The sequence below is a fragment of the Dromiciops gliroides genome, chromosome 1 (genome assembly GCF_019393635.1).
Source record: "Dromiciops gliroides isolate mDroGli1 chromosome 1, mDroGli1.pri, whole genome shotgun sequence".
Classification (NCBI taxonomy): domain Eukaryota; kingdom Metazoa; phylum Chordata; class Mammalia; order Microbiotheria; family Microbiotheriidae; genus Dromiciops; species Dromiciops gliroides.
Window position 1 is genome coordinate 19885193 of NC_057861.1, and position 26045 is coordinate 19911237.

General features: G+C 43.9%; 1 protein-coding gene across 2 annotated transcripts in view; it reads right to left on the bottom strand.

Moving 5' to 3' along the window:
* SRRM4 (serine/arginine repetitive matrix 4) overlaps positions 1–26045 on the bottom strand; it is a 226366-nt gene that overhangs the window by 30971 nt on the left and 169350 nt on the right. For both annotated transcript variants that reach the window (XM_043979637.1, XM_043979636.1), the window contains exons 4-8: positions 19404–19475; positions 14190–14216; positions 7497–7547; positions 2300–2398; positions 1106–1271 (exon numbers count right to left, since the gene is read on the bottom strand). In XM_043979637.1, coding sequence (XP_043835572.1) covers positions 1106–1271; positions 2300–2398; positions 7497–7547; positions 14190–14216; positions 19404–19475 — 415 coding nt within the window. The remainder of the gene's footprint in view (positions 1–1105; positions 1272–2299; positions 2399–7496; positions 7548–14189; positions 14217–19403; positions 19476–26045) is intronic.

Genomic DNA, 26045 nt, shown 5'->3' on the forward strand with positions numbered 1-26045 from the left:
TCCCTGATCATGTGGACCTAGGGGCTTCTTCTCCCATAATTCATAGTGAATCACAGACATATGGGGCAGATATGAGCCCAGAGGGTTCGGATTTTGATAAGGCAGGGGTTCTTTGCCTCTTTTGGTGTGTCTTGGATCCCTTTGGCATCTTTGTGAAGCATATAGAGTCCTTTTTAAAGAATGTCTTTAAATGTATAGAAGGAAATATAAAAGATTGCAAAGGAAACCAATCATATTGAAATACTTATCAATTAAAAAAATTCATATCCTCCCGGTTAAGAATCCCTGCCTTAAAGGAAAATAAAAGGTATAGAAAGTGGATATGGGTTTTCCATTTCTTCTATGACTCCTGGACTGGAAAGGGAGCCATCCCCTATTCTTGCTTCCAACATTGCCTTGCCTAATGGTTAGGAGCAGGCTATCTAACCCAGTGTGCATGCCTTATTTCCCATATCTGTGCAATGGAACTGCTTGAATCACCTCTCTGCAGTCTTCACTCAGACATGGGGAGGTTGAGCAAGACTGTATGTCAAGAAAGGGCTGGGGGAGCCCCTGGGAGGGAAAGCCTCCTAGAGAGTCCAAGCTTGTGTTTCTCACTTGAAATTGAAGCCTGGATGCCAACCAACGTCACCGACCAACCGTGACCTAGTTATGAAATGTTGGCGGGGTCTTTTATGTGCTTGATTCCCTCTGACATAGGAAGACTGGTGGATGGTTTGCTCCGTTCCAAGTAGGACAAAGAACTCTCTCTTCCCCCTGACTTCCCTCCAACTGACTTTGAGCTATAGTAGCTCATAAAGGCATCACCACAGAAAGCTTCTGCTAGGAGGTAACTTTTATTAACCATCCTTGTATAAAAGTGCCTATAATTTAGCTTCCTCTCCCCCAACTTCTAGTGACCAAGTGTTATTGGAGAGAATGACTCCAGACACAGTCTGGGGTCTTTCTTGAGTAATGGGGGTTTTAAAATAACTTGAGCTCATGTCTCTGTAATGAGTTCATATTTCATACCTCTCTCAGCTTCAGTGTCTCCCTCCACCCTCCCAACCCCACCCCTGAGTGTCATGGGCCAGCACAAAGAGAGCAGGCAGCGGAGGTTACTTACGACTTCATTGGATGAGAGGAAGCTGTAGACCTGGAGGGACTGGCTGGCGGGGTGGCCAGACCGGGTCTCACCACTGCTCACAGTTCCCTTTTGGATAGCCTTAGAGCAGGGCCTTGGGCGTCTCCGCCTGGACTTGTGCCCTTCTTCGGGGGACTTGGCCCTGTGCCTGCCAAGGACAGAAAGAGAACAGGCAATGACCTGATTTGGGGGCTTTCCAAGATGAGAGGGACCCTGTCTGTCATGATGATTGACACCAACAGGAGACTGAGAAGATAACTGATTAATAATGATGATGATGATGGAATATAGCTAACATTTATATAGTACCTACTATGTGCCATGCACCTTGCTGAGTGCTTCACAATTATTATTATCTGGGAGGTAGGTGCTATTCTTATCTCCATTTTACTGATGAGGAAACTGAGAAAAACAGAGGTTAGGTGACTTGACCAGGGTCATAGCTAGTAAATGTCTGAGGCTGGATTTGAAGTCAGGTTTTCCTGTCTCCAGGAGCAGTGTTCTATCCACGGTGCCACCCAGCTGCCCCAAAGGCTTTCAGTTCCTCAAAATAAAATGCCCACTATAAAGATGGTGGGAGACTTTTCTGTAAACATTCCAGAGGGTCCTAGGACTCAGAGCTTCTAGGGGCCTTGAAAGGGAGAATGTGATAGTTGGGAAGGGCCTTAGGACAGGAAATGTCAGGGCTGTGAAGGACCTGACAATAGGGGATATCGGAGCATGATGATTTTAGAACAAGGGATGTCAGAGGTGAAAGGGTCCTTAGTGATCAAGCTAGTCCAATTCCCTCCTTCTCTAGAGGAGGACCTGGGGCCCAGAGAAAATTAGGAACTTGCCCAAGGTCTCATAGCTAGTGAGAGATGGTCAGTCAAAGGCAAAGAATTGCTCTTGTGTTGTGTGACCTCAAGGACAGCTTCAGTTTTCCAGGGCTTCAAACAGCTGTTGAAGAATGAGGGGGAGCAAATGTCCTGCCTCCTCCTTCCTCCCTCTTCCTCCCTTGGCCAGGAATCATAGCGAGTCAATGAAATGATACACACAAGTTGTTCCCCAGCAGGAAGAGGATGGGTTGACAAGGGATTGTGGCATCCACAGTGGGAGACTAAGATGAAGATTGTTCTGCGGGCTTCGCTTGGGGCAGCTAGAAGCCTGGCAGTCCCAGAAAAGCTGAGGGCTTACCTGCTCTCGCAGCTGGAGGAGCGCGACTCAGAGCTGGGTGACCGAGAGTGACAGCGGCGGTGACGATGGCGGTGAGATTTTCGAGGCCGGCTTCGGGATCTTTGGGAAATTGACCAAAGAGAGTGGCAGAGATGAATCTGTGTCCACCTTTCCTGAACCCTTGCCCCTCCATGCACTCCTCTAACATGATGCCCAATCTTTCATCTCTGTACCTTCGTACTGACTGTCCCCCATTTCTGGAAGACTCTCCTTTTTTCTCACCTCTATCTTTTCCTTGGCTTCCTCGAATCTTAATTTCTGCAGAAGTCTTTCCAGTTTCCAATGCCTTCTCTGCAATCACCTTCATCTAATTTGTATCTATCTTGTCTGCATCTAATTATTTGCATTGTCTTCCTCTTTAGAATGTTCACTACCTGAGGACAAAGACTGTATTTCTGCCTTTCTTTGTATCTCCAGCATCTCCTACTAGCACCTTGCAAAGAAAGATTTGCTCTCCCATCCAAAGAAATGGGCCTGATGTGAGAGATTACTTTTCTTTCTCCACATTGATCCAGGACCAGTGTCTGCTTGTCCTTTCAGGACATTTCAGTCTCAGGTCAATTGGCTTAGCTGAGCTGCCAGCCCAGGTAACCCACTATGCTCCTAACCTTCTGGTTTTCAAAAATTGTGAGGTTGAAGAACAGGGGAGAGTGTGAATGATGGAAGTGATGCTACATCTCTCACCTCTGTCCTCTTTTCTCCACTTTATGTCTGGCACAAAGTATGATTTAATTAGTATTCTATTCATTCATTCATCTGTCATTTATCTATCCATTCACTCATCTTTATCCATTCATTCCTCTGTCATCCATCTAATTATCTATCATCCCTCTACTCATTCCTCTTTATCTCTATCTATCCATCCTTTTCTCTACCATCTATCAATCTATCATACCCTAACTATCCATCTACCTGTCTCTATCCTATCATCTATCCATCCATCCATCCATCTTTTTATCTATTCTGTTCATCCATCCATCCTTTTACCTATCTATCTATCTATCTATCTATCTATCTATCTATCTATCTATCTATCTATCTATCTATCATCTATCTATAATATCTATCATCTATCCCTCCATCCATTCATCTATCATCTATTCACACAGCTGACACTGTAGTTTCACCTCTCATCAGCTCTCTCCTAGGATATTCTAATGACCTCCTACTTGTGCTTCTTGCCTCCATTCTGTCCCTACTTGAATCCATCTTCCAAGGAGCTACCAAAGTGATTTTTCTTAAAGTACAGATCTGATGACTCCACTTCTCTGCTCTAGAAGCTCCCATAACTCCCTATTTCCTCTAGGATTAAAGACAAAGTCTTATGGTTTGTTTTTCTAAAAGCCTTCACAACCTAACTTCAGGCTACCTTTCCAGGTTTCATAGCAGCCAACATTTGTATGGTGCTTTCAGATTTGCAAAGCACTTTATAGTATGTTAACTCATTTCATCCTTGCAACAATCCTTTGAGGTGCGTACCTGCATGGACTTATCACCATCATTAAACTTGATCTTTATATGACATTTTAAGCTTGGCAGAGAGCCTTGTACTAGATGAACAGAGTGCTGGACTCATGGTCAGGACAACCTGAGTTTGAATCTGGTCTCCGATACCTACTAGCTGTGTGACCCTGGGCAAGTCACTTCACCTGTGTTTGCCTCAATCTTCTCCTCTGTCAAATGGAGAAAATAATGTCAACTACTTCTCAGGGTTGCTATGAGGAGCAAACAAGATAATAACTGAGTTTGAGGATAATGATGTGTTTATGTAGTAGTTTGAGATGTACAAAGTGCATTAAGGATTTCATTTAAGCCTTGATGTGAGGCTTAAACAATACTGTGAGGTAAGAGTTCTTACTATTCTCATCTTATATATGACAAAATCGAGGCTCAGGAAAGTCATAGGGTAATAGATTGAATACTAAAGTGGATTTCAGAGATCACCTGACTCCTTTATTTTACACAAATGTGTCCTAGAGGGATGAAATTACTTACTCAAGGCCACACAGCCATTAGAGGGAAGAATTGCAACATCCCTTAACATCATCTTAAGCTCTTATGGAGTCCAATTCTCCATAGATCAGAATCACGTGGGCCACCCAAACAGTTTTCCTAATAGCTCGCCTTCTTGTGAATTTGTGTTGTGGGTCCCAGTGGGGAGTGGCACCCAGTCAGTGATGCTCCTCACAGATCGATACTTTACCTGGGAAGCACATAGTCCCTACATTAGCCTTCCTAGAGGTGTGTGAGGGGCAGTGAGTCTCCCTTCCCCCTAATATCTCTCTACCCTTTATCACAGCACCTACAATTCTGCCATTGGAGACTCATCCATCCTGAAGGGATCAAATGCTGTTCCATCTCCAAGAGTCTTCTAATAAGATACATCTGGGAGAACTTAACACCTTGAACCCAGTTATTGGCTTAGCATTAAAGATAAGTGAGGATTATGATGATGATAATGATATATTTATTTGTTTGTTTATTAGTCTACCTATTTGTTTAGCTGTTTATTCATATATTTACTCATTTTTCATTCATTTATCCATTCATTCATCTGTCTATTCCTCCCTCCCCCACCTTTTTCTTGCTTGCTTCTCCCCTTCCTCCCTTCCTTCCTCCCTCCCTTCCTTCCCTTTCCTCTTTCTTTCCAGACATATGATTTCATTGGTCTAAAGAAGAAATTTTTTAGTGGTAGCCATCTCTAGAATGGGGTGGGGAGGAGGGAAAAATATAAAAAGTGTACAGCAGCAAATAAAAGAAAATTTAGAAGGAATTATAGAAAGCAGAGTAGCTTTGAAAATGTGTTGTACTTAGTTTTTTTCAAAAAAAAATAAGCAGTATGAAATGTAAATTCATGGTGTTATGGTGATTCCTCTTTTTATGTTGTGCTGTGTGCATGGAAATGCTTTTTTGGGTCTTTATATATTTAAGATCAAAATGAATAAAAATCAACAAAGAAAGAAGAAAATCCCTCTCTCAATGTAGATCTGCACCAGTTAGCCCAGAGCTCCCACAGAAAGCTTTAGGAAATAAAGTTGGCCTTTAATGTGGATGTCACTTTCTTGAAAGTTCTTGTGCAGGCTTTCAACTCACTTTTTGGGTGGGCTCTAAGGGCTGTAAAATTGTCATCACCAGTAAGTGTGAACGATGCCCACGGAACACCACCGGATAGAGTCAGCCTAGACTGCCAAGGGCTATTTGAATTTATGAGAGAGGCCTCTGTGGCTCTCTCTAGCAGCCAAAATCAATGCAGAGTTTGGTTACAAAACAAATGAAACAAAATTTTCCAAGTCAACTTAATAAACATTTATGTTGCCTCTTCCTGAAGGTGGCAGCTACACCTGCCTGGGAGAGACACCCAAAGTCTTTTTCTTTCTCTTCCTGCATCCTTTGTCTTAGATGATTTCAGAGTCCATTGTTTTTTCTTGTCTCCATTGGAAACCTTCTGTCCTCATCCAATTTCTGATGCCTGGAGCATTCTTTTCTCCTCTGGGAAAGGGCTGCTTTTTTCAGTGATGGCTGGTTCCCACTCCTTGCCTCCCCAACATATACTCTCCCTTTTTTGACTACCCTCCATCGATTATGTGTGTGTCTTTTATGGACCTATTTCTATACAGAGGAGCTTGAATTTAGAGTTGGAAGGACCCCTAAAGGTATTGAATCCAATCCCCTGAAGTTTTTTAATGGAAGAGGAGACAAAGATTCAGAGAAATCATATCACTTGCCCAGGATCACATGGCTAGGAAGTATCTAAGGCGAATTTGAATTTGGGTCTTCTTGACCACAGACACTGGGGTTCTATCCTTTGTGCCACCTGTATACACCATCTCCTCCCTCCCTCCCTCACCTTGAAGGTAAAGTCTCTCTTTGCTTTACTTCTGTATCCCCAATATCCATCTCGGTGCCTAATGTATAATAAACACTTGATAAATGCTTATTGGGTGATTCATTGACTCTAGAGCCCTTGAAATCTTGGTCTGGCTGGGGACTTCTTGGCAGGGGTGCTGCATGTTGGACAATGCATGTGATCTTCCCAATTTTAGAGACCTCCAGGACACTGAACACTGTGCCTCCTTACTATAGCCTGACCCAAGGTCCAGGAGCCCTGATGGTCAGGAATCTTCCTCTGGGCAGAACTAGGACTGAGTAAAGGAACAGCTGTGGCCTTGATTGAGCCCAGGTGGGCAGGGCACTAAACCCTGACTCTTGATCTCTGTCTTATTTGTCTTTTCCTCCCCAAATGTTCCTTGACCCCACAGCCCTCTCCCCAATGAGCTTTCCAACTTCCATCCCCATTGCCCTTGATCCACACATTAGAAGCTTCTTGGTGGGAGATAAAATATTATTTTGTTGTCTGGAAAACATACGCACTGACATTTGCAGGGCATAAAATAGGTGGGTTGTAACCAAATTTACTTTTAATTTGGCTGGGAACTGAACTCTGCAGGCAGCATTCTCTGATTTGAATTTCTACTACCAGCTATTTTTAAAAAAAGAGAAAAAAAAAAAGAAACATGAGCAGCCAGACTTTGCAGGGCCAACTCTCTAGGATCTTTAATGATTACATTGACTTCAGCTAAAATTCAAGATAGTGATACTTGTGTTCCCATTTCCTCCCCACCCCCTGCACTCACATAATAGCTGACATTTATACATTACTCAAAGGTTGGCAAAATACTTGACTTATAAGATCTCATGACAATCTAAGAAGGGAGGTGTTGCAGTGACTATTATCCCCATTTTATGGGTGAGGAAACTGAGGCTGAGACCAGTTAAATGGCTGAATCCAGAGTTACACTGCTAGTAAGTGTCTGAGGCAGGATTTGAACCCAGGTATTTCTGAATTGAAGTCTGTCTGTCTGTCTCTCCATCCCACTTTTCCCCTTCCTCTCTTTCCTCTCTCTCTCCATCTGTCTTCCCTCTTCCTCTTTCTGTCTTCCTTTTCCTTCACCTCCTCCTCCTTTCCCCTCCTTTATCATCTCTTTCTCTCTTTGCCCTCCCATTCTCCTTATTTCTTCTCTTCTCTCCCTCTTCATCCTCTTTTTCTTCTCTCTCCCTCTCATATAATCATACACACATACACCTTTATCTGGCAATTAAAAAGACAAGAACTCTACCCACCATCTCAAACTGCATGGTTTCATTCAGTTTTACTTACTGTTTCTGGTGTTTTCTTTCTTTCTTTCTTTTGCTTTTGGGGCTTGAGGAACTAAACAAGAAATAGCTAATTAATCGGAAGATGTCACATGCTTACAAAACAATAGAATCTCAAAACATCAAAATGATTAAGGCTGTCTGGGTGGATGGGCCCATGGTCTCTGATATATTACCGAAGATTGGCAGTGTTGTCACCATTGTTGGGCCTTGTATATACTAAACATTTAATATAGGTTTGTTGAGCAGAATTGGAAACCAATCGTGTCTTAAGACCAAGGAGGGACAGTAAAAAGGATTTCTGCTCAGGCACGGGGTAGATTCCATGACCGCTAGCATCTCTTCCAATTCAGAGATTCTGTGATTTTGATTTTGTCAAAAGTCTACTGTTCCACTCTTGAGGTCTGCCACAGTGTGATTCAGCCTGAGATGACAACCCAAGGATGCTGGCTGGATCTTAGAGATTATTGAGTCTAACTCCCTCTGTTATAGATAGTGGATGAAAGGAGGGAAGGGTTTTGTTCAAGATCCCATAAGTAGTGACTAAGCTAGAATTTACACCTGAGTCCTCTGGTCCAAATCCTCTGTCCCAGAAAGTGATGTGTCCTGGTTTGAGGACATTCCCCGGCCTTCCATTGGAAAGGTTTGCTATCTGAATGGCTTGGCTAACTTGTAAGTATAGGCAAACCACACACACAGTTTGTTGTATCCTCAGACCCTTGATTTGGAAGAGACCTTAGGCAACATCTGGTTCAACCCAGGGATTAATTAAAATCTCTACAACCTTCCTGAGAAGTGGCGATCAAGTTTCCAATGCGGGGGACCAACTGGAGATGTTGAAACATAGAACTTCGAGTTGGAAGAGACCTCAGTAGCTACCCAGTCTAATGACGAACTCAACCACAATACCTGCAAGAGCATCTCTTGGCAAGTCTTTAACCAATTTTTCCTTAGGACCTAGAATTTGGAAGAAGCTCTTAGCTCTTCAATAAATAGTTTTAGCTGTTCCTTGGCACATAGATAAATTTGCCTAGTCCCAACTGGCTTCCATTGCTCATGGTTCTGACCCCTGGGGCCAGGCAGGTCAAGCAGAATGATTCCTATTCCACATTGCAGTCCCCTGAGATTTCTTTTCTCCAGGCGAAACATCTCCTATTTCCTACATGGGGCAGGAAGTTGGAGAACTCCTCCATTTTGGTGATCTACCTCTGGGCCTTCTCCAAGTTGTCGGCATCCTTCCGAAAATGTGGCTACTGCCTAGAACTAAATGCCGGGCACCGGGTGGGATCTGATCATGGCAGAGAAGAGAGGGGCTATCGCCACCCCAGTTCTGGATGCTGTCTTGCAATGCAGCAAACTCATATTCACTTTCTTGGCTGATATTTTACACCACTGAGTCATAACGATCCTGCAAGATCGCTAAGCCTTTCCCCCCCAGATCTTAGAACAATAAGAACAGTTTCCTAGGAATGCCTACCTCCATCTTGCCCTTTTGATGCTGACTTTTAAAAACCCAACTAGAGGAGTTCACATTCATGCCCATTCGATTTTCATTTGATTGGATTTTGCCAAACATTCTAGCCTGTCAAGATCTTTTTGAAAGCTGATTCTAGCATCCATTGTGTTAGCTATTCCACCCAGCTATTTGTCATCTACAAAAGTAACAAGGATACTGATTGCATCCCTTTCTGAGTAATTGATAAAAAATGTTAAACTACATGGATCCCTGAGGCACTCCACTGTAGCCTACTTTCCAAGTTAAGAAGGAACTATTGGGAGCAGCTAGGTGGTGCAGTGGATAGAGCACCGGCCTTGGATTCAGGAGGACCTGAGTTCAAATCCGGCTTCAGACACTTAACACTTATTAGCTGTGTGACCCTGGGCAAGTCACTTAACTCCCATTGCCTCACCAAAAAAAAAAAAAAGAAGAAGAAGAAGGAACCATCAGTGGTGACTTCTCAAGCGGAGCCGTTCAAATAGATCCACATCCATCTAACTACTCTATCATCTAGCCCCGAGCTTCTTAAAGCTATGGGCTGTGACCCCATATTGGGGTCATGTAACTGAGTGTGGGAGTTGCAAAAATTTTGGCAACAGTGAAAGGTTATGTATACCTCTTTTATATACTTATATACCCAGGGTCTCATAAAAATTTCTTGGGAGAAAAGGGGTCACGAGTGGAAAAAATTTAAGAAGCCCTGATCTAGCCCGCATCTCTTTCCCTTTCTTATAAGAATAGCATGGGAGGTTTTGTTAAATTATTGTTGTTCAGTCATGTTTGACTCTTTGTCACCCCATTTGGGGGGGGGGCTTCTTGGCAAAGATACTGGAGTTGCTGTTTCCTTCTCCAGCTCATTTTACAGACGAGGAAACTGAAGCAAACAGGATGAAGTGACTTGCCCAGGCTCACACAGCTCATAACTGACTCTAGGACTGTCAGTCTATCTACTGTGCCACCTCGTGGTCCCCTTTGTCAACTACTGGCTCTATAGTACCTCCTTCACGTCCAGTGGCAGCCTCACCAAAGTTGGATTACAAAATGTCATGAATACAGTATAACCAAACCTTACCGCAAGACTAAGGAAGGCCCACTCGCTGCAATACTGTGTATCTCATCATCCATTGGTTAGGTACCTATGAAACTAACCACCTCAGTCACCCCCTTTCCTCAGAATCACTGTAATCACAGAACCAAGTGCAGATGTTAGGCCAGGGCAATCTGGGAACAGAATGGGTGCTAGATTTCTGTCCCCATTTCCCTTCTAGAGGAAGACCCTCACCCTCATTCTTCCTTTCTCTCTGTAGTGCCAGAAAATGATAGAATTTGGAGCTGGGAGAAACCTTTCATATGGTAATCCATTTCCTTCATTTTGCTGATGAAGAAAGAGAGGGACACCCCCCCCCACCCCCGCCGAAGAAAAAGAAAAAGGAGAGCCAGAGTTCAAATTCAAGCCTTGGACTCTCATTTCAGTGCTTATTTGACGACACTGTGCTTCTTGACAAATTCAGAAGAAACATCTTCCGTGGGTTTTGGAATTGTCATTATTGTTATTCTTGTTGTTGTTGTTATTACACTGAGGGCCTGAGAGAAAGGGCATGGCTCTGGGTCTTTTTGTTTTGTCCTCTCTCTACTTCACAGGGATGAGATCACAGGAGTTTGGAAGGCATGTTAGCCGTCCTCTAGTCCAATCTTCTCATCTTACAGTTGAAGAAACCAAGGCAGGCAAGGGAAGTGAATTGCCTGAGGTCACACAGAGATGAAGTGGAGGAGGTGAGATTTGAACTCAGGACCCATAACACCCCAGTTTCCAACTCGAGGGCTGGTGCTCTTTTCACTTGACCATGGTAATGAAGAGAGTAGGGACAGGGTGGGGAGTATCTGAGGAAGGATCTGGGGCATGGGAAGAGTCATAGAGGTGAAAAAAAGCAAAATCAAGGAAAACCCCCTTCAACAAAGGCCAAGTTATTTCAAGCATCACTGCACATAAGAGTAGGGACTAGCACAGAGTTAATGTGGGTGGAGGCAGATGGTGGCCCAGGAGGTGAGGGGGAATGTATGGGGTCCCAGAGGAAATCCCTGTGGGAAAGGCTGGGTTTAGGGGAGGCAGGGTTATAAGATGTGCCAGGCTTCCTGTAGCTCTGTACTTATCATTCACAAAGGGGAAGTGTGTGTGTGTGTGTGTGTGTGTGTGTGTGTGTGAACAACAATGAACAGTAACAACCAATAACAACTAAGGACTCAGATAACCTGGGTTACAGACCTGTGTCTGCTACCAGAGATGGCAATTCCTTTTCACAAAGCAGGGCTCGGATGGCTTAGCCCAGAGCTTCTTCAACTTTTTTCACTCATGACCCCTTTTCACCAGGGAAAATTTTCCATAACCCCTGGTATATAGGTATATAAAATAGGTAGACATAACCTTTTACTATTGCCCAATTTGTCACAACCCCCACCTTCGGTAACATGACCCTGTATGGGCTCTTGACCCATATAGAAATTATAGAGATTTCACTAGAGGGTCTCTAAGAACTCTCCCTTCTCTGACAGTGCATGTGTCAAAGTCTCTCCAATTCTGGCATTGAGTTCTAAGCTTCCTCTTGGCTCTTAACTCTCTGTTCTAAGATACCGTCCCAGCTCTGACATTCCCTGTTCTAAGGCCCTGACAGTCTTTTCTAACACCCCAAGCCCATCCCAGCTCAGCCCTGACATCTTGTCTTCTAAGGTCTCTCCCAGTTCTGAGAACCTTTATTCTAAGGTTCTTACCAGCTCAGACATTCTCTCTTCCAAGGTTCTTTCCAGTTCTCAAATTGCATCTTCTAATGTCCTCTCTATCTCTGACATTCCATTCTACAATCTCTCTTAGCACTGACATTCTCTATCTTAATTTTCCTTCCAGTTCCAGTCTCTGTTCTAAGGGCATCTCCCAGCCCTGATATTGTAAAACTCTGACCCCTTCTTATCCCCAATCAACAAGGGGAACCCTGTTTTGAATTAGATATGTAGTGGGATAGTAATGGGAGTAAAAGTAAAAAAAAAAAGAAAGTAAAAAAAGAAATAAAATTTTAAAAAAGAAGTAATAGTAAAAAAATAAGCAAAAGTAAAAAAAAATAAGAAGTAAAAGTTAAAAAAAAAATGATCCCATTTGGGAAAGTATGAGGGGAGGAAATGTAATCAAGTCTGTCACTGAGGAGGGGCTTCCAAATACACTGATTAATGCTCAAGATGCACAGATTTAGATAATCCAACCCAAATGTTCACATGGATTATTCATGTCTGACCTGTGGTAGAGCATTCTGACTCATATTGGTCTGACCATATTCAGCCATACTATGATCAGTCATAGTCAGACACACTGTAACTTGACTCTAACACAGGGATGTCATTTTGGTCTTCAAGAGCAAAGGACCACAACCAACCAAGCAGATTAATGAGATAGATCTGACCATATTATCCATCCTTACCTCACCCCCACTCAAAAACCCCCATGGCTCCCTATTACTTCTAGAATCATATACAAAATACCCTGTTTGTCACTAAAAGCCCTTCCTACCTTTCCAGTCTTCTCATAACTTCTTCCTTTCCACTTATTCTGTTATCCTGCAACACTGGTCTCCTTGCTGTCCCTAGCACACAATTCATCATCTCCCACCTCCATGTCTTTGCACACTGACTTTCTCCCAGGCATGGGAAGTTCTCTCTCCTCACCTTCACCTGTTAGCTTCCCTGACTTCCTTTAAGATTCAGGTCAGATCCTGCCTTCTTCAGGAGACCTTTCCTGGGTGTCCTCCCCCATCCCTCCTTTCTTCTCTCTGAATTACATCCCATTTATACTGTATATATCTTGTGTGTGCATAGTTGTTCACATGTAGTAAGGCAGAAAGCCAGTATTCGAATCCAGTCCTCTGTCCAGGTTGACCCATAGAGAAAATAAACCCTAATTACATTACAGCCCAGGGAAGTGTTCAGCACTTGCTTTGGGAGGTAGGGTGTGTGTGTGTGTGTGTGTGTGTGTGTGTGTGTGTGTGTGTGTGTGTGATCTATATACACTAAGTGGGGTCTGTCTTGAGTCTGCCTCAGAAGGAAAGGTGGCCAGTCTTCCATAGACTTTGTGCCCTGAGACGCAAAAATAACCCTCCACAATTAGGACTCATTTCTTTCCATTTACTTGAATGCTTCCAAGTATCTGCCTGCTGTGGGGGAGATCTCTGGAGATTGCAAGCCTATGATTTCAGGTACCATTGTGACCAAGCCAGCTGAGAATTCCACTCATCCCAGATGCTTCTCATCTGTCATCAGATAAGTTTCTCTTACCCCCCTAGACTTAAACTCTGTCACAAGAGCTGCAGAACGTTCATGATTCCGGAATCTGACTTCAGCCCTTCTCTCCCACCAGCCACCTATCTTTGAGTCTAAGGGAGGAGGGGATGCCCTTCAGGTGGGGCTGTAATGAATTGAGTCTGATTATCAATGCCCTAGCTTCTTATGGGCGGGCCTGGCATTCTGCTGGGAACCTTCTGGTGCCCAGCCCAAGGTTTATCAAGTGGAAAAACAAACAGATACTGATGACGCAAGGTTTCCAAGGAGAGGTATTGGGCAGAGACTGTGTCTAAGTGATACTGAACATTTGGAATGTGGGAAGTAGCAGAGAGAGGCAGTCCCTGGCTCGCCATCCAATCAGAATCATAGGAGTGGGTTCCGAGCTGATAGGGACATTAGAGGCCGTCCAGCCTACAGATAAGGAACCTGAGGTCTGGAAAGTTAAGGCTTGTCTAGTGTCACACATCTAGTGAGTGTCAGAGGCAGGATTAAAAACCAGGTCATCCCTAACTCCTAATCCAGTGCCCCATCCATTATGCGATGCAGTTTCTGGAGCTGCGAGGGGGCTTAGAGACCAAGCAATTTTACAGATGAGGAAACTGAGGCCCAGAGAGGGGTCATTTGAGCTGCAAGTAGCCCAGTGTACTGGTAGAATCACAGAATGTCAGAGGTGGAAAGGACCACGAGGTCATCAATTCCAACTATTTCCCCCTCCAATCTGCTCACGATACAAATGAAAAAGTGAGGAACAAAATGATTTACCCAAGTTCATAGAGCTGGACCCCCAGCCCACAGCTATTCTGAGACCCAGGGGAGGCAGTAGTGATATTTAGGGTTCAAGCGTCACATGAGCAGCAAAAAATGGAACCAGATTCTTACCTGTGTCTTCTCTTCTTGGAGAAAGACCTGTGGGAAACAAACAAAAAACCACAATGGGACCTGGTCCTCTATTCCTTGAGAGGGAAGCACACACCCTTTTCCAAAATCTCATAGGATCTTGGGAGTTCTTCCCCCTTCCTCTCACTGCTCCTGTTCCCATTCCCTGCCCAGGTTCCTCTAGGTCAAAGGATGTGTTTAGACACAACACAAATTCACCCAAACTCCATAGCCCTCATGTTCAGTCTGGAGAAGAGAAGGCTTGGGGCAGCCAACCTGGAATTGTTGAAAGAACTGTCACGTGGAGAAGGAGGTTGCAGAAGTCATTGCAAAAAAAAAAAAATCCAATTTAGGTTAGATGTCAGGAAAAATTGCTGAGTTGTACCAAAGTGCGGTCATGTTCCAAGAGGTACTTGGTTCCCCTTCCTTGAAGGTCTTTGGGCATAGGCTGGATGATCACTTGTTGGCTATATTATAGTGGAGATTCCCTTTGTGTATGGGTTGGACTGGATGACTGCCAATGTCCCTTCCAATTCTCAAATTCTGTGAAGGAACCCTCTGCACCCCCCCTTCAGAACATAGCAAAGTAACTTCATCTCCTTTCTTGGTAAAGTTATGGAACTGTAAGATCAGGGTAACTGTGTAGATATAGTTTACCCACATTTTAATGAACCACTTGACCTTATGGTATTCTTAGAGATAAGATGGAGAGATGTGGGCTAAATGATAGGTGAATTTGTAATTGGCTGAATGACTGGACCCCAACACAGCCAGTGATGACTTGATGGCAGCTTGGAGGGAGGGCTTCAGTTGAGTGCCCCAAGGATCTGGGTTTAGCCTTGTTGTGTTGAACATTTTTATCAAAGACTTGAACAAAGGCACAGATGGTATGTTTATCAAACTAGGAGATGGCACAAAATAGAGAGGACTGTCTCACACACTGGATGGGAGAGTCAGGATAGGGGAAGAAAAGATCTCAATAGAGAATATATTGGGACGAAACTAGTAAGATGAAACAGAATGGGGACAAGTGTAAAGTTTTCCAGTCAAGTTCAAGCAATCAACTTCACAAGTGCAAAATAGGAGAGGTTAGAACCTGGGAGTTTTGATAGAATGAGTCAACAGCCCCTCAAAAGCTAATGCAACCTTAGGTCAGCAACATTAAGATAGGCATAGTATCCAGGACAAAGAAAGGAATGCAACTTCCTTGAGAGTGGGACTTTCTTTCTCTTCTTCCTTCCTTCCTTTCTTTTTCTTTCTTTCCTTCCTTCCTTCTTTCGTTGTTCCTTTGTTTCCTTCCTTCCTCCCTCCCTCCCTTCTTCCTTCCTCTTTTCTTTCTTTCTTTCTTTCTTTCTTTCTTTCTTTCTTTCTTTCTTTCTTTCTTTCTTTCTTTCTTTCTTTCTTTCTTTCTTTCTTTCTTTCTTCCTTCCTTCCTTCCTTTCTTTCATTTTCCTTCTTTCCTTCTTTCTTTCCTTCCTTCCTTCCTTCCTTCCTTCCTTCCTTCCTTCCTTCCTTCCTTCCTTCCTTCCTTCCTTCCTTCCTTCCTTCCTTCCTTCCTTCCTTCCTTCCTTCCTCCCTCTCTTCCTCTCTCTCTCTCTCTCTCTCTCTCTCTCTCTCTCTCTCTCTCTCTCTCTCTCTCTCTCTCTCTCTCTCTCTTTCTTGTATGTATACCCCCAGCTTCTAGCAGTGTCTGGCCCACAGTAATTGCTTTGCAAATGCTTGATAGTTGATGGATTAATTGATTGTTCCATCATATTCTGCCTTGGTCAGACCCCCATCTGAAATACTGTGTTTGGATCATAGGGAAGAAAAGGTAGAGATCATCCAGAGGAAAGGACCAGAGTGAGAAAAGGTCTCAAGATCCAGATGTAGGAGGGGCTAGGGAAAGAACCAGAAATTATCTTGGGTAAATCTAGGAGAGCTTAAAGGCTGTCATGTGAAAGAGGGATTAACTTTGTTCTGCTTGAACCCAGCAGGCAGGACCAGTAGCAACAGGTGGGATTTGTGATTGTATAAGCAGTGATCCATATTGACCTTGGAAAGGTTGTTTCCCCTTGGCGGGGTCAGTTTCTTCCTTTGTTCAATGAGAGGATGAGATTAGATGGTTTAAAAGCTTCCTTTCTCCTTTAAAATCTGTGACCTACTTATGGGATGGCTGCAGATTTCATTCATCCATTTTCAGTTGTGTCTGACTCTTTGTGACCCCATTTGGGCTTTTCTTGGCAGAGATGCTGGAGTTGCTTGTCATTTCCTTCTCCAGTTCTTTTTACAGTTGAGAAAACTGAGGCAAATGGGTGAAGTGACTTGCCCAGGGTCACGCAGTTAGTAGGTGTCTGAGGCCAGATATAAATATTATCTCGTTTGATCCTGACAACCCTTCCCCCAGGTAGGTGCTATTATTATCCCCATTTTTACAGATAAGGAAACTGAGGTTACGTATGTTGCCTGGGGTCTCACATCTAATAAGTGTCAGAGGCCAGATTTGAACTCAGATTTTCCTGACTCCAGGCCCAGAGCTTTCTCCACTGCCAGAGGAAAGCTGACACTTTATTTACTTACAACTCCTTACCATTTTTTAGACTCTTTAATGAAACTTTATCAGAAAGACATTATAAACAAACAAAAACCAACCCTCCCTCCCGTCCAACTATTCTGACCTTTACATTTCATATAAACCCGATAAATAAATCCCATTACTTCAGGCACTTGGAAAATGTGGTCCCAGAAGCCTCCCATGCTCAGGAGGTGATCGCTGAGGGAAGGAGCAGAGCCTGGGTCACTCTAATCAGACTTAAGTGAAGTTGCTGGCAGGTATCCTGGGGACCCTGGCAGCTTTATGTGTTTGGTAGGTTGCAGGGAGGGAAAAATGGCAAGGGTCAGGGAAGGAGGTCACTGGCATTCTTAGCAGGGTCACATGCTTCAAGGTCTAGAACTGGCGGGAACTACTCAGAAGTCATCAGGTCCAATCCCCTTGTTTTACAGGTGAGAAACAGGCCAACAGAGACTAAGTGACTTGCCCAAGGTCACACAGCTGGTAAGTTTCTGTGGCAGAATCTGAACTCAGTCCTTCCTGACTCCACATCTGTTGATTTATCTACCCCATGTTGCCTCTTGGTTTTTAGATTCCTACTTCACTTCTCTTTCTCCCATCCCCCACTGCCTCCCTTGAGCTGTTGCTTGACACTCACTTTCCTAAACCATGTGGTTTGCTCAATATCCAGAGATGATCATGGGAACGTAGAGACCCTTTGGTCAATCTCTCCACCTATCCTCAAAGACCTGGAGAAGGACCATCCCACAGTAATCTGTCCACCTAGTTCAAACATAGAATACTAGTAACACCTGGGCTGTGTTACTAATGACAAAAATCTTATAGTACTTAAAGGTTTGCAAAGCATTTTACATATATTGTCTCCCTTGATCCTCACAATAACCCTTGGCGGTGGCTGTAATTATTGTCCTCATTTCATGGAGGAGAAAACTGAGGCTCAGGACCAGAGCCGAGTACAACTAGTCAGTACCTGAGGGAGGATTTGAACTAGGTTTTCCCATTTCCAAGTCCAGCCCTCTGTCATTTGTGCTATCTCTCTGCCTGCAGTTTCAGGGATGCATTGATGGCTCCCCACTCAACTCCCGGTGCCTCAGGGTATACATTTCTAAGATGGCAGGGCAGGATTAAAGGTAGGACCCGAAGCCATGGAACAGAATGAAATTGACAAGCACAAATGGACATCCAGATCCTGCCCTTGCTCTTGTCAACACCATGTTCTAATGCAGTGGAAGCTAAGTTTACCAAGAGGGGAGGCACTTCCCACTCCCCATACCTCCTGGGAAGGAAGCAGAACCCATGGTCAAGTCCCCACCTTCCCTTTTCTTAATTAGCTCCCCTTGATCTTTCCCCAGACTAAATAAACCTCTTTCCCTCCCTGCCAGGTTCTACCTTTTAAATATTTGCTTTGCTTGTTATCTTCCCTTTTCTCAGTTGTCACTTAGATGAGATGTGTTTATTTTCCTTCTTTAATCTTTCCACCTAAATCAGTTCCTTCTCCTCCCTTCATCTTTCAGGCTGCTTTTGACCAAAACAGCAGTTTTTATTTCTGGAACTAACTCCCTCCTTCTCCTACCCCCAACCCCAGGTGTCTTCAGGATGTCTCCTTGAGGCTGAATTTTCCCAGGTGGGGAAATTGTTTTGGAAAATTGGTCAGGAATTAGAATCTCAGCAGATCCCTGCACCTAGGAGGCAGACCCTTGTGGGTCAGCATTTTGAGCCAGAGGGATTCAGTTGGCCGAATCCCAAATCCCTAGGATTCCATCAAGTCTTCTATCCATCATTTTGGATCCCAAAGTCCTCTAAAGCAAAGCTTCTTAAACTGTGGGTCTTGACCCCATATGGGGTTGTGTAAGTGAATGTGGGGGTCATGAAAAATTTGGCAGTAAATGTTTGCTTTTATATTCTGGGGTTGTGTAAAATTTTCTTTCTTTCTTTTCCTTTTTGTTTGGGGAGGGGTGGGGGCAATGAGGGTTAAGTGACTTGCCCAGGGTCACATGGCTAGTAAGTGTCAAGTGTTTTAGGTCAGATTTGAACTCAGATCTTCCTGAATCCAGGTCTGGTGCTTTATCCACTGCACCACCTGGCTGCTCCACGTGTAAAAATTTCTCTGGTGAAAAGAGGTTGCAATTGGACAAAATTTAAGAAGCCCTGCTCTGAAGCACAGTACAGGGGCTATCTTCAATTCAAGGTCTTCCCTGATCCTCCCATGTGTCAATTCCCTCTCCCTTTTGCAATTGTTTTGTAGAAATATTTTGTATATACTTTCCCAACAATAAGCTGTTAACTCTTTGAGGACACATACTGTTTCATTTGGGTTCTTTCTTCACCAGTGCCTAGCTCATAGTAGAGTTTTCCCCCTAAATTCTCAGTGCCTAGCATGAATGGATATTTATTAATGCTTGTTACTTGCTTGCTTGATGTGGTAACATACTCTCCCTGGAGAGTCACCTCCTGGAAGGTGTCTTCTGAGCCTAGGATGGTGCCTGGTTCCATGACATCTGGTAGGTGTCCCCCAAAATGCTCCATGAATTAAAAATGGTCACCATAGGGAAGAATGGGTTTGTATAGAATTGTAATGGGAGCAGAGGGATGGCCAAGATGACCCCTGGATGACCCCTTTTCTTCCAGCCATTCACACTTATGCTTCCAGGAATGAGGGAGAATACCTGTTTCTCTTATGCTTTTTAGAACTTTTCTTCTTCTTCTTTTTCACTGGAGATGGACTATAGGAAGGAGACCTGTTGAGGGAAAGGAATATAGCTTAGCCAATGGCTTATGGGGGTGAGGGGCTTGAAAAATGAAAACAACAGCTTCTATTTAGGTGGAATGCTCAACCAACTGCTCTCCCCACAACAACCCTGTAAGGCAGATGTTAACACATTTTTTTTTTAATTTAAAAATTGTGGAAACAATTTGTTTAGTCTTTCTTTCCCTGCGTTTCCAAATATCCTCTTCACCCTTCCCAACCTCAGAGAAGCATTTATTATAACAAAGAATAAAAAAAGAGGAAGGTTTCTTCACTTGTATAGTGGGTATCCTATTTACCTTCTCAGTGGTTAGGGAAGGGGTTGGAAGGAAGGAATTTGGGATTCAAATTTTTTTAAAAAAATAATGAATATTAAAAAAATTATGTAGTGGATAGAACACCTGCCCTGGAGTCAGAAGGACCTGAGTTCAAATCTTACTTACTTACTAGCTGTGTGACCCTGGGCAAGTCACTTAATTGCCTCTCAAAAAAAAAAAAAAGCAAACAAACAAAAAAATGAAATAAGAGATGAAGAGAAAAAAAAGGAACCCAGTTAAATTAAGCTGCATGGCAGCAGAGTCTGACAGGATGGGCAACATTCCGTATGCATAGTTCCCTACTCTGAAAAGAAGAAAACAAATAGTATTTTCCTGTTTTACAGATGAGGAAACCAAGGTACTGGGAAGGGAGGTGACTTAACTGCAGTCACAGCGCTAGGAAATGTCATCATTTTGGGGACTTGAACTCAGGGCTTCCAACTCCAAGTCCAGTGCTTTTTCTACCTCTGAGGTTGGATGCTGGGGACACTTTGAAGCAGAGCCACACTCCTGAAAGAGGCTGGGGAAGGGGGGATGGGATATTCAAGGACCACAGATCAATAGAGCCACCTGCCTCTAGCCCAGGTGGGATTGATGAGGTGTGAGGGGAAGAAGGAATGATTTCTCCTTAAGGGATGCTGGGGAGATAATGATAGGACTATTGCAGGTGAGGACACTAGAGCAGAAACAGCAATTGAGTGGTGGGAATGGGGAGGGAGGACCCCTGCCTGAGGAGCCCAGCTCTTGCTGACGCTCTCTGGTCTCTTCTCTCACCGATGTTTTATTGAACAGATTGAATATTAGAGGATCACTCTTCTGCCATCCTCAAGCCTCATGAAGGTTCTAATGGCTGCTCCTTAACTTAATGTGGTCCTAAAGGGGCTGAGTTTCTTCACACTACTCACATCATGACTCCTCCCCCTCCCCGCCAAACCCACACTTCTAAACCTCTCATCTCTGCTTGCTTCTAGTCAGCTTTCCAAAATGGGAGGGAAGAGCAGGTTCCTAGGGGTACTGCCTTCTGCATGATCTGGAGGGTAGGAGGGTAGGAGGGTAGGAGGGTAGGGGTGATACTACAGGGGACCTGGGAGGGGCCTTAGAACAGGGGATGTCAGGGCTGGGAGTGGCCTCGCTGTGTAGTGTCAAAGCTTGAGGAGTTGGGGTGGGAGGTAAGTTGGAAATGGGAACTTAGAGATGATTCTATCCAAACTGAGGGAGAGAGGGGAAATGACTTGCTCAGGTGCTAACCACACCAGGCTACGTCCTCACTCCCAGAGTATCCTTCAATGTGGCCAAAATTGCTAATAGACAGTTATTGTACTTTCCCAATAGGCCTCCAAGTGAACCACCAGGCCACTTACCTTTCCTTCTCCTTCCTCTCCCCACCCCAATCCCCACCCCCAGCAGGCTTGTCTGGCACAACGCCCCTTCCTGCACAAGTTCAACAAACATATATTATATGCCGTGTGCTAGACACTGTACAAGGGGCTTTGGAGAGAGAGACAAAAGGTAGGTAGAACAGTTCCTGCTCTCCAGGTGCTTATATTCTCAGAATATATTCTCAGGCTATGGCTCAAGGCTCGTCACAGTCGCTGCTACACAACTCAGCAGGACAGAAGTCATCAAATTCCCTGTGAATGACCACTGACCCCCAGGACCTGGTGACCATAGCCCAAGGGGCCTAGCCACCCTATATGGTACCCTCCTGAAGACAGTCTCACAGAATTCATGGCTTATAGCCCAGGGCACCCGCCCCAGTCCAATGAACAAGCATTTAGCAAACATTCTTTGCTGAAAAAGACAACAAAACAAAACTTTTTTTGCCCTCAGCCAGCTTACATTCCATCAGTCACCACTCAGAATGTTGGTCACAACTCAGATCCACTTTTTGGCCAAACTTGAGGCCCCCGCCTAATCATGCACCAGGCACCCTTCCAGGTAGCCCTAAATCGTGGGTGCTTATGTAGTATACGAAAGATGCCTCCCCCAATTTGTCTGGTCTGCTGTTCTCTTTTACAATCCGGTCTCTAAAAATGGAGATTCCATCCATTGTACAGAGCCGACCAAAGGCAAAACTGTGAAGATTGTTCTTCTCCATATTTACATGTTGGGATCTTTCTGGCAACAACAGGTCCCTCCCATAGCCCAAGTGTTTGTTTCAATGCTGTTCTTTTTTTTTCCCAGGTGATTAAACTTTTTCTGAAAATTGTTCAGAAGTTGGTATCCCAGCATGCCCCAGGGTCTGGAAGTCAGCTTAACACCCAGGGAAAGGAAAAGAACACTGCTCTTAGACTCAGAAGACTTGCGCTTGAACCACTGCTCTGTCACCAGAATCTATGACCATGTCATTTCTTTGGACCTCAGGTCCTCCAGCTGAGTTTATGATTCTGTCCACTTCTGGCTAGCCTCTGCCATCTTCCCTTGACCTCCTCAGTGTTCTCCTGCTGATGACTTAGAGGAGGAAGTCATCTGGGAGTTCAGTTAGGGTAAAGGGATTGTAGAGCATTGGGTTGTAGACTGGAAGGGACCACAGAGACCATCTAATACAATGTTCCCATTTCACAGACGGGGAAAGTGAGACTCAGAGAAGATTACACAGCTTGTAAATATCAGTGGTGAGATTTGAACCCCAGTATTCCTGACTGCTGGTGAAATGCTCTATCCTCTGGGAGTCATTGTTTAATCATGTCTGACTCTTGGTGACCTCATTTGGAGGTTTCTTGGTAAAGATACTGCAGTGGTTTGCTATTTCCTTCTCTAGCTCATTTGACAGCTTAGGAAACTGAGGCCAACAGGGTGAAGTGATTTGTCCAGAGGCACACAGCTAGTAAGTGTTTGAGGCTGGATTTGAACCCAGGAAGATGAGATTGCCTAAATGGAAGCCCAGTTGTACCATCTAACCACCTTTTTTTTTTTTTTTTGGTGAGGCAATTTGGGGTTAGGTGACTTGCCCAGGGTCACACAGCTAGTAAGTGTCAAGTGTCTGAGGCCAGATTTGAACTCAGGTCCTCTTGACTCCAGGGCCGGTGCTCTATCCACTGTGCCACCTAGCTGCCCCTAACCACCTATTTTGTAAAAAAGAAACACACACACACACACACACACACACACACACACACACACACACACACACACACACACACAGAATTTTAAGAGGCAAAGGTAAGGAGAGAATGCCATCCAGGCATGAAGGACATTCTGTACAAAGACATGGAGGTAGGAGATAAGCTTATCTATTGGCTAGTCCTCTCTGAGTATAAAGCTCTATTGTTACTGGGAGATCAAGGCTGGCCTGGGCATAGCAACTACCTCCTGCTATTTTAATTGTGGCAGGCCTCCCATGTTTATCCCTGACCAACCCCCCTGCTCTTTGTGTGTAAGGTGGTGAAAGTCTTGGGGAGGGGGGTCATCTGGTAGAGAGTGGCTCCTCTACCAAGTTCTTAGGGAAGTGCACCTCTAGCTAAAAACCCATGCGAATGTGGAGCAGGGAGTGTGTCCTGGGGTTGCTCTCTGCCTCCACCTGCAGGCTTCTGTGTGTACTTCCCTTAGGCACCCTTACTTTAGGAGCTGAGGCATCTCTTTTCCCAAAGTCATAGTTGTGCTCTGGAGGGTCACAGGACATCCCTGTCTTATCTTTTAAGGTCTCTGGTTCTGGAACCACATTGTCCTAACTCTTTACCCAACTCTACTCCAGATTTGACAGTATCCTCTATAATGTAAGGAGTCTCCTTTCGAATAGGGATTGTTTCATCCTCTGTATCTCCATTTTGTATCCAAGAGCATGACATGGAAGGTTTTAAACCAAAGACTGGATATTCCTTGAGGACAGAGACTGTTCCTGCCTATCTTTGTATCTTCAGTCAGTCAAGGATCATTTATTAAGCTTTTACCATGTTCCAGCAGGCATTGTGCTAAGTGATTAGTATGAAAATACCAAGGAAGGCAAAAAACAATTCCTGCCCTCAGGGAGCTTGTAGTCTGATGGGAGAAACAACATGGAAACAACTATGGACAAACAAAATCTCTCTCTCTGTATATATTTGCTAAAATAGCTATATTAGATTAATAAATATATCTAGATACATATCTATTTACTAATATATTTATGTATATATTTACTCATTTACTACAGCTATCTATAGGAATATTTATTTCCATATGTATATTTACCAATTTACTATACCTATTTCTCTATGATGTATATATATATATATATTTACTAATGTATCTATTAACTCATTTACTATAGCTATTCATAGATATTTGTATGCTTGCTAATATATATATACTTATACCTATTTATTAATTTATTCTATAGATATATATGTATAGATCTCTCTGTCTCTCTCTCTGTCTCTCTCTCTCTCTCTCTCTCTCTCTCGCTCTGATTCTCTGTCTCTGTCTGTCTCTCTCTTTCTGATAAATTGGGGGCAAACTCAGAAGAAAGGCACTAAGATTAAGAAGGATTGAAGTTGAGAAGCCAAGAAAGCCAAGGAAGCCAAGAAAGTTTCTCCAGACCTTAGCCCAAACCCTGGCATGGTTAGATGCTTATTAAATGCCTGTTGATTGATCAGCTGTTTATATGTTGTATGTCCCATTAGGTTGTAATTCTTTGAGGATAAGGATTTTTTTTTTCATTTTGGCTTTCTATTCCTACTCCTTAGAATAGGACTTGGCATATAATGGGTTCTTTTTTTTTTTTTGGCAGGGCAATGAGGGTTAAGTGACTTGCCCAGGGTCACACAGCTAGTAAATATCAAGTGTCTTAGGCTAGATTAGAACTCAGATCCTCCTGAATCCAGAGCCAGTGCTTTATCCACTGTGCCACCTAGCTAGCTGCCCTTACATAGCAGGTTCTTAATAAAAACTTATTAATCCATTCATTGGCTCACACTTAGAATCTCCTCAGGGTCGGTTGGATGTCTCATCAGGATGGAGACCTTCTTTAATATTCCTGAAGCCCTCCAGCATCTGAGTCCAGACCACCTTTACAGCCCTATCTCAAATCCCAGTGGACTGTAAGCTCCTTAAGAATAAGGACTATGTCACTCATTCTTCATTGTATTTTCAGGAACTTCTATCCACATAATAAGAACTAAATGAAGAGTTGTAGGCTGAATTGCATGTTTCCCTCAACAATCAGAGACATACTCAATACATCCCCAGCTTCCCTTAATAACCTCTGATGCAACCACTACTTCATCTTGCAATGGCTAAGCTAGAAAAGACTATAAGAGTCAGTGTGGCACAAAGCCCTGGGGTCAGAGGACCCGGGTTCAAATCCCACCTCATTTACTACCTTTGTGCCCTTAGCCTCTGTCTCTAAGGTTCCTCATCTATTAAATGAGAGGGTTGGACTAACAAGCTTCCAAGATCCCTTCTAATGCTAGCCTGATGATGCTAGGATCCCATGAAATAGGATTTGGGAGCTGGGTTGATGAAGAATTTGAAGGAGCCTTGTATTTGGAGTTAAAGGGCCTGGGTAAAAATCCTCCCTAGGTGTCCTTGGACACATCACTCCACCTCTCTATGCCTAAGTAACCTTATCTCTAAAATGGGGGGGAAGGGTTAGACTAAGTGATCTCCAAGGCCCCTCTAAGTTCTAGCTCCAACAATCAATTAAGAGCATTTATGCACCGGCCCTGGAGTCAGGAGGACCTGAGTTCAAATCCTGCCTCAGACACTTAACACTTACTAGCTGTGTGACCCTGGGCAAGTCACTTAACCCCAATTGCCTCACTAAAAACAAAAACAAAAACAAAACAAAGCAAAAAAGCATTTATGAAGTGTCTCCTATGGGCCGGCCCCTGTGCTAGGATCTTGTAGGTAAGGGAGAGTGAAGGATGAACGGAAAGAATGCTGGATTTGAAGTTGGAGCACCGGGTGGATCCCTGGTTCTACCATTGCTTACATGAGGGAGATGCTGGGTACGTCTCTTTCCTTCTCCAATGCATCAGTTTCCTTATCTGTAAAATGAGCTAGGGGGAGCTAGGTGGTGCAGTGGATAAAGCACCAGCTCTGGTTTCAGGAGGACCTGAGTTCAAATCCGGCCTCAGACACTTGACACTTATTAGCTGTGTGACCCTGGGCAAGTCACTTAACCCCAATTGCCTCACTTAAAAAAAAGAGCTACAAAACCATTCCAGTATCTCTGCCAAGAAAACCCCAAAGAAGAGTTGGACATGACTAAAAAACGATTGAACAAGGAAAACAGTCAATATGCAGCTGTGGGGCGGGGGGAGGGA